This window comes from Rhinolophus ferrumequinum, chromosome 25 (genome assembly GCF_004115265.2).
Source record: "Rhinolophus ferrumequinum isolate MPI-CBG mRhiFer1 chromosome 25, mRhiFer1_v1.p, whole genome shotgun sequence".
NCBI lineage: Eukaryota > Metazoa > Chordata > Mammalia > Chiroptera > Rhinolophidae > Rhinolophus > Rhinolophus ferrumequinum.
The window spans coordinates 25785367-25800799 of NC_046308.1; the positions used below are offsets into that span (position 1 = coordinate 25785367).

The 15433-nt window shown below is 49.3% G+C and overlaps 1 protein-coding gene across 2 annotated transcripts in view; it reads left to right on the forward strand.

Annotated features, from left to right (window-relative positions):
• Positions 1-15433, forward strand: part of PKNOX2 (PBX/knotted 1 homeobox 2) — a 255540-nt gene that overhangs the window by 178152 nt on the left and 61955 nt on the right. For both annotated transcript variants that reach the window (XM_033098363.1, XM_033098362.1), the window contains one exon: positions 15188-15327. In XM_033098363.1, the coding sequence (XP_032954254.1) occupies positions 15188-15327 (140 nt within the window). The remainder of the gene's footprint in view (positions 1-15187; positions 15328-15433) is intronic.

Sequence of the window (15433 nt, forward strand, 5' to 3'; positions counted from 1 at the left end):
TTCTTCCGAGACTGCCACCTGGTTGCAGCTTCTGTGGAAGGCAGTGTCTTTGCCCTGTCTTCCTATTGTCTCCTCTCCTCCTGGAAGCCTGGCCTGGCTTTTGTGGGTTGGCCTCCTGCGGTCCTAGAGCCGGTTACTTCTAACCTTTGCTTCCCCAGTGTGTGCCTCACACTTTGTTCTTCTGAGACTCTGAGTTAGTTATGAAGCTGGGCTTTCACAAAAGCTTCTATTCTCTGACCTTGACCTTTACACTCCCCTGTTTTCTCTAACCTGGTCTCACAAGCCAATATTAATTCAACAATTACTTATCGAGTATCTATAATGTGAAATGCAGCCAGCTATTAATAGAATATTCATTCATTCATTCATTTAACAAATGTGCAGTGAGTGCCTACTATGTGCCAGGCAGTCTTTCTCACTCCTCCCAGCAGTGTTTTTGCGCTGCCCTGATATCCCTCCTATTAGGCATTTCAGACACAGCTGGTCTCGTGGACAACGCGGAAGATCTGTACACCATGAGAAGGATATTAAAATGCAGACTTTTGCTCCCGTTGGGTCCTCTGGCCCTGACACCCCCGGCCTAGTGTGAGCATTAGTGGCTGCTCTATCCATCCTGTTATTCTTCCACTAAATTACACTTTGCAGTGTCCAGCATGCAGACGACCATGGACTCCTTGGCCTGCAAAGTCCAAAAGCACTTGTCATTCACGGACCTTTGAGCACATATGCTTTTGTCCCCACCCCTGCTCCCACATATCAACTCCATGCACCTTCCTGGGCTCTCCCCATCCCACCCTCATCTGCAGCAAACCCTCTGCCCGTGTCAGTAACTTTCCACGAATGACCGCAGGTTGGACGTGGCACTGACACGCTTCCGCTGTTTGAAAGCTTCCGGGTGAGCAACAGTATGTCGGGCCCTTTATTTCTATGGTGAGGATGGAGAACAGGACGCCTGGCCTAGTGGAGACCTGGGAACCCAGGGGCCACAAGAGGGACAAGCAGAACCCTTCTTAGTAGACACAGACCCGTGGCCTCATCTGCTCAGGCAGAGAGGGGCCCCAGGTAGTGATGAAGAGGCAGGAACGTCGGCTCCATTTCTTTTGTAGCTGGATGCTGCTCTCCTAACTCCACAGTAGGAAGGGGAGTGGCAATGGGACACTTCCTGCATTTAGCAGGTGGTGGGCACAAAGGCCCACACCTCCATACCCAAGGCTCAGGGACAGACTGGCGGTCAGAGAGGCCAGAGGGCACTGGATTGGCACAGCTGGCAGCTGCTGTCTCCTCCCGCCCCAGCCCTACCCCTCTGTTTTGCTGCCTGGGCAGCTGGGAGAAGTTTGGGTTTGGTGGGGATTAGCAGGAAAGCTGCAGGAAGGGCCTGTGTTGTCCAAGAATGCTGATCCGGGTGTAGTTAAGTAGAGGAGCCTAATTTAATTCTCAGCGTACAGCTGAGTATTAATACATCCCAGCTGCCGAGCGGGGTGGAGGTAGGGCTGCAGCCCTACGGCGCTGGGCCCCCCGGAAGCCACCACTGAGCTGCTCTAGCCTTTTAGGGGAGGAAGGGAGCTCCAGTTCCCCATTTAGGGTCTCAGAGCAGAACCACAATGCAGGGACTGTCCCACCGCTCTCCTCTCTGAGGAGCCACCAGTATTTCACGAGTGAAAATACTCACATTTACAGCAAGGGCGTAATTTGCCCTGGGGAAGCCACACACTTGTTTGTGACCCCAGAAGTCCAGGAATGTCTGACAGGAAGTCTCAGTGTCCCTGGTAAAGTGACCAGGCCAAGGTCTGGGGTCTTTATGGCCTTGGGTTGGCCACCAGGCTGTGGCAGATTTCCATGGGGCATCCCTGGGACAAACTGGTTCCCAAGGAAACTGATCAGGACAGAAAACCATAGGAGGAGTTAGGGCAGGGAGGGAGGAGGTGGGTGAGGTCTCCAGAACGTAGACTCAGGTGGAAAGTATTTCTTTCCAGAAAGTGCTTGATTTTGAAGCCCATCAGCTTTTGGGGGGCTCTTTTCTCTCCATTCTTGGGGCTGCTAGAAGTGGCTTGCACACAGGAGTGTCTTCCATGTGAGTTTTCTGCTGGGAACCTGCTCTGGTCCTCCTGCCTTCTTCCCTTCATGCTTTCAAGAGGCTGAGCCCAGCTTCTCAGGGGAGGCCCTGCTCCATTGCCCTTGTAACACTCATTATCCTAGAGAACCAGCTGCTCTCTGACTCTCGGTGTCCTCAGGAAAGCCTAGCCTAATGGGAACGTGGGACAGGCACCCGGGGGTCCTCTGGAAGGATTCCCACCTCCTCCTCATTCCTTGAGGTCTAATCTCATTACTTTTGGACCCAGTATGAGTTGTTTCCTCAAGGCCTGCACAGCTGAGCACATCTCTTGATCACCTCCTCGGAAACCCAGTTTCTTCCACAGGCAAAAATGGACATTCTCTAATATGAAGTCCCCAAAATGATAAAGGAAGCAAGAAGCAGAGCCCTTCCTCTGAGACCCATGGAATCGTTTTAATAATGTTCCCGTTGTGCTAAGGGCTCGCAGTACGGAGCATAATCTATTCAAATGCACAGGAGAACCTCACATTGGCAAATTAGGAATCTGCATTAAAAAAAATTCCCAAGCCCCGGACCTTCTTTATAATAAATTAGAATTTTTTTTTTTCAAAGCAAGTTCTTAACTTGGCAATTTCATTTTTGAAGTTTGGGGAATAAAGTTATTAAAAATGAGGGAAGCTTCTTTTCTCTTCCCATTTTAGGAGAGAAACATGAATGGTTCTGGCCCCACGCTATTAGCGCACACCAAATGGTATGATGGCCAGGCAGCCTACGGCCCCTCGGTCTGCTTCAGTCAGTCATAGGGAAACTCCATGATTACTTGTAAGGACGTCACTCTGTATTTAATGTGCTCCAAAAACACCCTAAACTGAGAAAGGGCAAAAACAGCGACCACTGGACCCCTTCCTCTGGCCTGCTTCCTCTTGATCTGGTGGCTTCCTGTTAAGTTCTGCCAGAGTCGCAGCACCCCCTACTGTCTAACTGCAGCACCTCAAAGTCCAGCGTGTTGTAGCTGGGCCCTTGAGGCAGAGGTGAGTCACCTGGGATCCTGGAGTTCTGGTTGTTTAATGAAAACTTGTCTCTAGGGAGACCGGCATATGAACTAGGTGTGTGGTCCCTCCATTCAATATATTGTGTGAATTACTACATCACTCTGCTTCCGTTCTTCTGCATCTCTGCCACAACCCGGCCACCTGCCACCTGGACTCTCACAACCCCCTCCTCCCACTGCCCAGCTCCCCTCTGGTCCTAACGGAACTCTTGAAGTTATTATGTTCTCTCTGGTTTCGCCCTCAACCGGCAAGTGTCACTCCGGTCCCCTCCTAGAATCTTCGTGATAACACTGATGCTCTCTTACTATTTCTAGGCCTATACCCTTCATTCACGAATCCTCTGTCCACTTCTGAAGTGTCCTTCAAATTCTCCCACTTCCTGGAACACTCCACATGCAACATTACCCACCAAGCAAAGTTCTCCCTTTGGTACTTCCATCAGTAGTTCAGAAAACCCTCCGGGTTTGCTAGCTTCTCCACCCTCACCTTAGGCGCACACAAAAAATCTCCTGCTACTCGCACCCCACCCCCCACTCTTCCTCAAACATAGGCACATACAAAATGTTCCACAAATATATTTGCCCTTGGCTTATAGGAAGACAAATATTGTATCCGGTCTAGTTAAGCGTGTCTTCATTGTTCCTTCTTCCTCTGCTTGCTTGTCCCCAGCACGTCAGGCTGTGTGACAGCAGAAATGCTGGTGGGTCCTGGTCTGACCCACTCAGCACAGTACTCTGAATGAGAGCACTCAGTGAACAGTTTTGGAGTAAACGGCTATGCAGGCAGCCAGGTGCTTATGGAGCACGACTGGACGATGGGTGATATTAAAAGGATTTGGCAGTTCCCCAAGGATGCAGCCTCATTGTTGACCAGAGGAGGCAGGACAAGTGTCCGAACTCTCAATCTAGGACTCGTGTGGGAATTGCACGTCAGGAGGAAGCCAAGCATTTCCTGGGGGCCCTTTGGCAAAAGCTGTGTTTCTCCATCCCCCTCCACCCAGCCACTACCCTCAGAGTGAGGAAAATGGTGTTCAGGAGTCCAGAAAACTGTGCTTGGAGATCTGGGGTCAAGACCGTGCTGTCTTACCCCTCCTGCCAGAGGGAGGCTAAGCTGGGCCAGCCGTGTTGGAGAGGCCAGGCCTGGCTCTTTGTCCCTCCAAGTGCCTTCTTTCTCTCCCTATCCCAGCACCGTTCTCACTTGGGTGGGGCCAGGGGAGCAGACCTCCTGGGGGAGCTGGGCCATTGATCAGTCATCAGGGTACCCATGCTGGTTTTAGCAACTGGAGGCAGAGGGGGTGGCTAGAGCCCCTGGCTGTGAGTGGCCCCCATCCAGACCATGCAGCTGTGACAGGCAGAAGCAGGTTCAGATGTTTTCACACTTTAAATTCCTCTCATCTCTTTAAGGGCTGGAGCCCCCTGCCTTGCAGGGACCTCTGCTCAGCTGCCTGTGAAACTCATTCGCTTTGCAGCAATGGAGTTAATTCAGCAGCTTTGAAAGTCTCCCTAAGCCTTTTCTGTGGCTATGATTGATGGCTCCTTGTACCCCTGGGGGTAACACCCCAGGGACCATATGGGCGACCTGTCTGCCCTTGCTCTGACTCATCCAAACGGACTCCTCACTTTGCTTTTTATTTTCTGCGGGATCTTTCTTCTCTTTGTACACAGTGATCTCTCTCCCTGGTAGTTTGAGCCACACGTGTCTTTAAACTGGGCACATCCCTGAACTCCAATTCACTCGAGACCTGGAGTCCTCATGTCGAAAAGGCAAAGCAGCCTCAGGTTCCTGTATGTCCCCACTTAGGAGATGGCGGGCCAGCAACAAGGCTTGTGAATGCTCACTCTAACGACCTTGTCCAGGCTTGTATTTGATGAACTTGCTAGTATCTGACTTCTGATATTTACCCAAAGAACAGAGATTTTATTGTCTGCCCTATTGCCTCCAAGCAGGATGAGTGCCCTAAACAGTTACAAAAATAGTTAATGGCCCAAGTATACAAAGCTTAAAATAAATCAGGGAACAGGTGATGAAGTAGCCGCGGGCCCTAGGAGGCTTGGGACTTGCTCTGCCTCCCTTTCCCGGGAGATCTTCTAGGAGCTCTGGTGTCTGCATGGCCCAGCGGGAGGGGTAGGGGTGCGTAGGGCCCAGGGCTGCTTGTCCTTGAAGTTCGTGATCTGCAGGAGGAAGCGTGGGACGACCTGATGTCATAGAAATGGAGGAATCCTAGGTCTTGTTCCAGCCCTGCTGCTGATGAATTATATAAACTTTAGGCGAGTAATTTCAGTATTATTTCTTTCATTCACTCACCTTTTCAATAAACATTGCGTGCTTTCTGTGGTCTTGCAGACTTTGTGCTGTATCCTGGGGGTACAAAATTCACAGTTCCTGCTCTAATAGAGCTTATAGTCCATATTGGGCCTTAGTTTCTACATTAGGAAAATGGGAATCACTTCTGCCTTCCCTGCCTTGCAGGATTGTTGAGAGCTTGGGTATGAAAAGTAGAGTGGTGTTTCTCGCTTCTTTTCACTGATGACCCTGATACTAATTTTTTGCTCTATCTTCTGTACATCTCCAGTAGTCAAGATTGGATTGAACTTTCATTACTCTACTTTTTATTAGGAACACAATAGGCATCTCAAATAATGTGTTTCTAACTATAAACACACCCCCTTACACACACACACACACACACACACACACACACACACACTGCAATTCTGATATGCCTCCTAGAAGTCACTGGTTTAGGACTATTATATGAGTGAGGGGTCCCCTAGAAATGGATGGAAGGTGAGGAGCAAACAGGAAAGTGCACCAAGCTGGGTTGTGAAAGACTCGGGTCCAAATCCATAGCTTTCCTCCTATTAGCCACATGTCAGTAATGCCCCAGAAGTGCAGGCGGGGCCGGTGAACATTTCACAAGCCTCATTTGTAAACCACTGCCTACGATTCGTTTTAAAATTAATTATTTAGTTAAGATCCCCATGTTGCACTGCAGAGTAACTTTTCTATGATCCGTTCTATCCGGCCATCCCTGGGATCAGAATGTAGGTGACCCAGGCATGCTGTTCCAGGAGACGTTTCAAGCTAAATTGGGCTGCCTGGCTCTGCTGCCAGCCTTCCCCTCCCTGTGCTGACTGGGTGGGGGATATTTGGAGGAGCCCTCATTGACCCCCTCCCCTTTTTGGATCCCTCAGCCTTTTAACACACCACTCACTTATCCCCTCATTCGGTCAGTCATTCAGTCATTTAACAAACACACGGGGAACCCACCATGAGCCAGCATGGCAACGGGGCCTGGGAAACCAGTCTACCAGGAAGCCAGACAGATAAGGGCCCTGCAGTGTTACAGGCATTAAGGTTAACACATGCATGATGAGGCAGGGGTCGTGGCTACTTGGGTCTGGGGGACGTGCAGAATTGGGAGGACTTCCTGGGCAAGTCGGTACTCCAGCTGAGTTGGAAGAGGAGTGGGCTTACACGTGGCCGGGAGGGAGGCAGGGCGGGAACATGGACATTTGCTGCAGAGGCGGCTGTGGGAGAAGAGGCACAAAGACATAAATCATTGGGCGTGTTCAAGCAACTGTACACTGTGGGGTCTGATCAGGTGCGACATAGGGAAGGGGTGCTGTACTGGAGACAAGGCCAGGGTCAGTGGGCAGGCCCAGGCCTGGAGCGCCTGTGGGCTGTGCCCTCAGCCTAGAACATTGGCCATGCCCCCTGCTGCCTCCCACCTGTTCAGGCCAAACCTCATATTTACCAAATGACTTCAAGCCCTGACCTCCTCCCAGGTCCTTGGACTCTATCCTAGTTGGGAGGAAACCAGATCTCGCCCTGCCAGTTTGCCCTGGTGCTTCAGAGAATGCCAGCTCTTGGTCAAGCCCAGTGCGGCCCCTAGTGGGCCAGACCTCTCGGCCCCCTGTGTTCCACGGCCTGGCGGGAACAGGCACTGGAGATGGGCAGCTCTCATCTTGCCCAGGTCAGGTGAAAGGCTCAAAGAGGGGAGTCCACTTAGGAGGACATGCTGAGAAGGTGCAGGCCTACGCTGCTCAGGGTTTACAGAAAGGAGCCATGAGAGGCTGGTGGGCATAAAGTCACAAAGAGCAAGACTGTCTGTGGGTGAAGGGTGTATGTAGGGGGACATGTAGGTTTGGGTCTGGAGTGGTTTGGACAGGCATGGGGTTGGATTCAGAGAGGAAGCACCCACTTTGTGCAGTGCACCCTCACATATAGCCCCGGCAGGAGGTATTAGCAGCGCTGTTTTTACCTGATGGGGAAATTGAGGCTCAGAGGAGCTGGGTCTCTTACCCAAGGTGACATAGCTGGTGAAGGGGAAATGTTACCTTCCGTGAGACCTCGGCACCCTCTGCCACCTCCCTGGCTGCTTACAGGCAAACAGTTTCCTTCAGCAGAGGCAGGACCCCTACGGCAGCCCACGTGACAGAAGCAAAAGTGGCAGCCTCGAATGTGGGCTGCCAGTTGTGTGGATTACGTTAACGTAACCACCATATGCCGAGTATCTTCTAGGTGCAGGTGCTTTGCATATATTACCTCACTTGCTCTTAACAACCCTGTACCTTAGGCATTATTACACCTATTTTGTCGTTGAGGACCCCACATCAGAAAGGCTGAGTAACTTTTGCCAAGTCACCCAGGTGGAGAGTCCAGTCCATTAGATGCTCCTGCCAGTACTTCATGCTGTGTCCAGTTGGCTTCAGCTCTGGGCTAGATGCCACCACTCCCCATAAGACAGGGACCGTGACTTCTCTGTTGTGGCCCAAGGCATTCAGGGTCAAGGAGGTAAATCTGCAGCCAAAAAGGCATCGTTTGATGGGGAGCCTGCCCTCCCACCAGTTATCTCTGCACTCAACACATATGCACACCCTATATTGAACATTGGGGCTGCAACAGAAGACAGGAAAGAAGGGTCCCTGACTCCCAGGGTCCACAGGCTAGTGGATGAGAGAGGCAAGAAAGGCAACATGGCTAAACAGTGTGTTCGGGTTCATGGAAGCCCAAAGCAGGGGCCCTGAACTGTCCCTGATGCTCAGCCAGCACCCACTGAAGGAGACATCAGTCCCCATGACAGCACCATAGCCATTTCATGGGGGAGCAGACTGACCCGGACAGGTCAAGTTACACAGTCAAGGTTGCCCAGCACTGAGTGGCAAAAGCAGGACTCAGTTCTGTCTGATGCCACTGTATCCTGCACACCACCCTGTGGGTGCTAGAAAGACCCTGGTGTCATCCCCATTCTGAGCCACATGCTCCCAACTCCCATGAACAAAAGAGAACCCTGAATGGCAGCTGGCAGCAGGCAGTGGCTGACCATGATCGGTCCTGGGCACCCTGAAGGGTTGGGTGTCTAAGGCCTCAAGTCTCTGGCTCCTCAGCAGCCTGCCAGGGAAGTGAACCACCTTCAATTAATGACTACCCACAGTTTCCTACTTGGGTTCTGCACAGAAGGACTGTTGCCGGCATGACCGGTGTTTGGAGAATTGACTTGAACTCCTCATATAGGGGCAGTCTTTTGGGGGAGGGGAGAAGCTGGGCCGGCGGTGAGGACGGGGTGAACTAGATGCAGACCCAAGGGTGTGCGCTGGGAAGTGAAGCTTCATTCTGATTCCCGTGCCCTTCCTCTCTGCCCTCCTTTACACTCAGGGGGGAAGAGTCTTTCCGTGCTCCTCTTCAAAGAAAAGTAATTACATACAAGAATTCATGCTGTAATTTAGTCAGAAAGCCCTTGGTTCTTGTCCCAACCTTTGCACAAACTGTGATCTCTAGCAGCTTCTTCACCTCTCTGGGCTTCTGTTTTTCTCCTGTGTGGAATGGGGATCATATGAAACTATTGCCCAGGATTGCCGTGGAGCATGGAAGCCTACAGAGGTGTTTTCTTAGCTCGTTAGAACATAATGTGCCCCCTGCCTTCCCTACAATTGGGAAAGGGTGGTGCTTACCAGAAATGAAAGCATCTATGGGGCGTTCCAGTGTCAGCGAGGGCCACTGAGGCAGGCAGGTAAGCGTGCTTCCCAGCGTCTCTTAAGTCACCTGCTCATTTCCGTGGTCAGACTAAATTGTCAAAGTGGCTAGATCTCTCAGCTCCACCAGATTTTGCATTCCCCCCACACAGCTTGTAACCCCACCTCTTCCCACTTTATAGGATGGGGACTGTCAGGAACTTTCATCTCAAGCTGTCACAAACCAAGATTGGGCAGGACTCTTTAGTGCCCAGCTTAAGGTGGGACTGGTTCTAGCTGGGTGACAGAGAAGTCCAGAGGTTATAGCATCTATGGAGGCAAAAGTGTGGCGTGGTGGCCTGAAGTCTTTGCCACAAGAAAGGACCGTAGGGTAAGAGGAGGTCGGAACCAGAGAATCCTGTACAGGTTCTGGACAGAGCCCCACGGCTCACAAGCGGTGGCCTTCCAGGGAATTCTGCCATCACCCCCGTCCACTAGTCAGCATCCTGTTCTCTTGATTAATCCTCAGAGGGAGTAGGTGTTACCCCTATATTTATAGGTAAGGAAGCTAAGGGTCCAAAAGTTCAGGGAATTCACCTCGAAACACGTAACTAATGATTGACAGGGGCGCATCAAACCCAGGGCCTGGATCCACGGCTCCTTCCACTTCCAGAGGCTTCTCTGATCTTTCAGAAAGTTCTCCAGACATTGTTCAAGTTTGCCTCTCCTCCTGTGTGCCTCATTCTCCTTATTGGAAAGGGACAGTCCTCCTGTCTGTGTGATGCCATATCCACACCCTGTCCCCAATTTGCTGCCTCGGTAGAATTTCCAGAGTGCACTGAGGTCTTCTCGGAAAAAGGCTCAGAGTCTGGAGCAGCCAGTTCTGGGACCAGCTGTGGACACACCGAGTAGCCTCATGGAGTGTAAGGCTAGTTTCTAGTTTCTTCACGGGCCAGATCCTGGAGAATTGGAGAGAAACCCTGACCTCAGTGGTGTGCTAGTAAACAATCAGCTTTCTGGGAGGAGGTCAGGGAAAGACTCTAATTTGCCGCGTTTGCCAATTTCTGTGGTGTAAATATTTCCTCCATGACCATTTCAAGCCACCAAATGTGGTATCAGCCAGCTTGCAAAACTCCTGAAAATTTAAGTTGGCTTTCACAGGCCAGAACCAGGGAGTTCCAACCCATCATTTAACGGTTATGCCCCATCCTGGCCCATCCAGTCTGTCCCCCTACTCCTGCTCTTCAAGCTATACTGCCCAGTAACCTCCCCGAAAACCGCACCGTAAGTCACCCTCATCCCCTGCCCCCAGACCCTGCACACAGCTGCAGGCCCCTCCCTTTGAGTTCCAGTTCTTGGGAAAACGGGTGTCTCTGGCTGGAAAAAAAATTCTGTTTGGAGATAAACACTAATTCTCCAAACCTGGAGGAAATACGGTGTTTGCTGAATTGGCCCCCTGGAGCTAAATAAATTTGAATCACCATCCTCCTTAGACCAGCGCTGCTGTCTTCTCAGGGCTCCACTCGGAGCTCCAGTAAACAGCCCCTCAGCTGGGGCCTCTCGGGATGCTGGCAAGTGACTGCCTGTGCTTACATTTTTATTCTACACTTTCCTTTGTAACCCAGCAGGGCTTCCCCTTACCTCTCCCAAAGTCCTGCCTCGAGAGGGGGACTTGAGAGGAAAAGGAGTGGCTTCCCTCCGCCGTCTCTCCTAGAAACTCCTCTTCATGGGAGCCCCTTATGGAGTCCTTCAAGGACAGGAGGAAATTCACCTGTAGTGGGCAGAGCAGAGCACACCAGCCTACCTTGCATTTCATCCGTAAACGGGCTGTGCAGACATAGCACCGCCTTACTTTAGGAAGGAAGCACATTTTGGAAATCTCGTGTTTAATAACAACTACCACCCCTCCACCTGGGGAACACGTTAGAGTTGCCAAAACACTTTTCTATTGTGCATCATCTAATCCAAACCTCATGCCAACCCAGGCCAGTGGGTAGTGATGATTAAAGCACTCTCATGGCGTCTGAGTCTGCCAGTCCTGGAGGGGACTTTAGATGTCACCCCACACGGAGGCCCACAGCTGATCGGTCAGTCTCTGCTTGGCCCCTGCAATGGTGGAAACTCAGCACCTCCTGGAGGCAGCCCATTCCAGCCTGGGAGAGTGCTTAATATTTGGGTCAAGCCCAAATCCGTCCCTGTGTTATATAGATTTAATGCACTGTTTGTAGTTTGACCCTTCAGGGCATACAGAAGTGATAAAATCGAATCCCTCATTCAGATAATCAAAGGGGGTTCTCCTGTCTCTCCACTGCCCCCCGCCCCCAAATCTCTCTCACATATCCCAGATTCCTTCAGATTTTCCTCATACAACTTAGTGCAGAATCCTTTTACCAGCCTGCTCAGCACTCCTCTGAATGTACTTTCCTGTACCTGTTTCAGCACCGTGCGTGGGGCTGGAAGCTGTGTGTGAGCTATGCATCTCTTCATGCATCCTCAGATAGCGTTCGCTTAGGTTGGGGGTTTTTTTGATGTTTTTCACAGATACATTACACTTTGGACATACTGAGCCTGCTGCCAACTAAAACACTGCTGCTAAACCGTGTCTTCCCTGTTCTGCCCTTATATTATTGATTTTTTTTTTTGACCAAAGTGTTCGAAGTGTTGAGGTCTGACTTATTAAGTGAAAATGAATCTTCTTAGACTTAGCATGTTGCCAACATTGGTAAAGATCCTCTGGACCCCAGTTTTATGTCACCCATAAATTTGCTGAGCATTTCTTCAGATATCTTCTAAGTCACTGCTAGAAATATTGAAGAAGAGGGCTAAGGAGAAAGTACGCGGCACTCTCCTAGAAGCCTCTCTCAGGCTGACATCTACCTTTTAATTGTCATCCTTTGGGGGAAGCTGACTGATCCACACAATTGTCCACTGGGCCACTCCTGTCCTTGTTTTCCACAAGGACATCCTGGGAGGTACTGGGGGGAGGTCACTTACACCATCCACGTCCACTACATCTTCTCGTCTGCCAGCTTAGTACAAGGTCAGACAATTACGTCCACAGACTCATGCTGGAAAAACTGCTACATACGTCATTGCTGAATATCACTCCGGTCACCTTCCAAGTACTCCCCTTGGGAAGCTATGCACTGACGCCGGCACCTAGTCCATCCTTCAAAGCAATTTTGGAACTCTCTTTCTGGAATGGCCATCAGAGCTGCCATTGTATTACCCTTGGTGTCCTGCATGTCATCAAAATATCTTCCTTTCAATATTCCCTTTCTCTTCGGGTAAAGAAAGAAGTCATTGGGGGCCCAGATCAGGTGAGTAGGGAGGGTGTTCCAGTACAGTTATTTGTTTACTGGCTAAAAACTCCCTCACAGACAGTGCTGTGTGAGCTGGTGCATTGTCGTGATGCAAGAGCCATGAATTGTGGGCGAAAAGTTCAGGTCATTTAACTTTTTCACGCAGCATTTTCAGCACTTCCAAATAGTAAACTTGGTTAACTGTCCACTTGGTACAAATTCATAATGAATGATCCCTCTGATATCAAAAGAGGTTAACAACAGCGTTGCAACCAGTTCGCGAACTTAATTGTCAGAACTTGTAATCGTGTTAAATCCAGAACCTGAGCCCCATTATAGCAGGCTGAGATCAACCTTGTGACCCCCGTGCCCAGCATAGTGCCTCGTACATGGCAAGGACTCGAGAAGCATTTGAAGAAATAATCGGTATTGTTCACGAATGAAAGGAACTGGCTCAGGTCAATGTGAACATTAGCGATATTCAGGTTTTGATTCCACCTTCTTTCTGTATTTTGAAAATTGGAACATTTGTTTCTTCTTTCTTCCCTACAGCACCTCTTTAATACTCATGAATCCTAAAAGGACACCAATTTGCTTACTGATGAGAAAATAAGAGCTTGGGAAAGTTCAGGGATTTGCCCAAGGTTAAAAGCTAATAACAGGAGACAGTAGAATTTAAGCAATTGTTTGCTGGCTTCGAGGTACCATGATGTATGTCTCACCTCTTGTGCACTGAGGCTGGGGAAGCTCCTCCTGCTCAGACAACGGTGACATGGACATTTCATCCTAACAAAAAATGATAGGGACACAATAGAGTAAAGCAGGTATATTTCTTTTATAGCCTCAGTCTCATTCACTATCCATCATTCACTAATTCATTTCATTGATTCAACAAATATTTATTTATATAAATTTTATTGGGGAACAGTGTGTTTCTCCAGGGCCCATAAGCTCCAAGTTGTTGTCCTTCAATCTAGTTGGGGAGGGTACAGCTCAGCTCCATGTCCAGTTGCCGTTTTCAATCTTTAGTTGCAGGGGCGCAGCCCACCATCCCATGCGGGAATTGAACCGGCAACCTTGTTGTTGAGAGCTCATGTTCTAGCCAACTGAGCCATCCGGCCGCCCTAAACAAATATTTATTGAGCATCAACTAGTGCCAGCCTATTGTGGGCCCTAAGAATACAATTGTTAATCCCTCTTTAAGCTTAAATTTTAGTTGGGGATGGGAGAGAAAATAACTAATGTAAGTAGATATATAGTACAGTGGTACCTCGGTTTTCAAACGTCTCCGTTGACGAACATTTCAGCTTACGAATGCCATAAATTTTATGGATCTATGATATCATTAGGTAGTAAAATTCATGCTAAATTTGCAGTTTTAGGGGTTGATTTTAAAGGTCTGGAATGGATTAACCCATTTTGCATTACTTTCTCTGGGGAAACCATGCCTCTGTTTTCGAATGTTTCAGAACTCGAACGGTCTTCCAGAACGGATTATGTTCGAAAACCGAGGTACCACTGTATATGGCCATGATAAGTGCTGTGAAATAAGGCAGAGCATGGGGATTGCAAGAGGTGGAGGGGTTCTATTTTACTCTGAAGACATGGCATCTGAGCAGAGACTAAATGAAGAGAACAAGACAGCAAATGTCTGGGGAATATCAGCCCCAGCAATACTGTGTTGTATTGGTGGAGGTACGTACAACACATTTTCTTCCAGAAAGCAGGAACCTAGGTCATATGATGAACTTTCCACCTATAAAATATCTGATTCTTTCCAGGTGTATTCATTCATTTATTCACTCATTCATTTTCTCAATAAATAGTAAGCATCTCCTCTGAGCCAGTTGAGTGCTGAGGGGTGAAGATGTGAACAAAGGTTTAGTGCAGGAGGCAGACAAGTCTATGAGCCCAAAAGCACCGGCGCTAAGAGCTGTCATGGCGCCATGGACACGCTGGCGGAAGAGAACAGTTGAGCCATGTCACCGTTCATGACATTCCAGGGCTCCACCTGACTACAGAAAGTATAACATAAAAGCATTAGATTCTGCAATGATGATTATCAAAAATGTCAAAGTCATTTAGCATTTCTTTAAACAAAATCTTACATAGAAAGTCCAATATGTAATATTAAAAGGAATTGCTCTGATTATAACAAAATTAGGGCCTCAGAGGCACCTTCTAAAACATATAACAGGATGAAAACTACTCTCCTAAATATTTGTTATGTTGAAGACCAGAAATCTGTCCATTTTCCACCAAAATCCGCTTATCTTCAAGTGCCCAGGTAAACCAAATTTGGAGAACCGTTCAGTTATCAATTGAAACCACTAAAACAGTTACCTCTGGCTTGTGTTAAATGAAATAAACCTCTGCCCAAATGACAACTGATTCAGCTGTTTTCCCCCCTCTTCAAAGTCATCAAATCAAACTTAGCGCAGTCCAGATGACTCACAAGCACAATTTAAAGGGCTCATCATTTTGTTGTTTGCTGCTTCTGGACAGAAGGCATACCTTAGTTTGCCCTAAGAATCACCTCTTCTAAAGTGTGCTAGTGCACCCCCTGGTTTTGAGTTGTCCTAAATTGTTCTCTAGAACATGCTCATATGAAGTCCTGCTTTCTTCGCACTCTGACACATATACAAATGGGTGCTCACAATTCTGTTGCACACATTCTCTTACGCGCCACACACACACACACACACACACACACAAACACACACACACCACATACACCACAAGCCAATGCAGACCTTCCAATTCCAGCTGAGGAGCCAGCTCTCCTGGCCACACTAACCGGCCACCTCCTCTTTCTTCTCTCTGCAGATGACGGCAACTGCTCAGGCACCCTCTAAGGCCCAGGCTGTCCACATCTCCGCACCTTCAGCTGCTGCCAGCACTCCCGTGCCCAGTGCCCCCATTGACCCCCAGGCCCAGCTGGAGGCTGACAAGCGAGCTGTGTACAGGTAGGAGACACTTCAGCCGTGGTGAGAGCCCCCAGCCAGCTTCAGGCCCAACTCAGCTGTGAGAGATGAGATTGCAAGCCAGTGGGTGGTCTCAGCAAAGACAGTG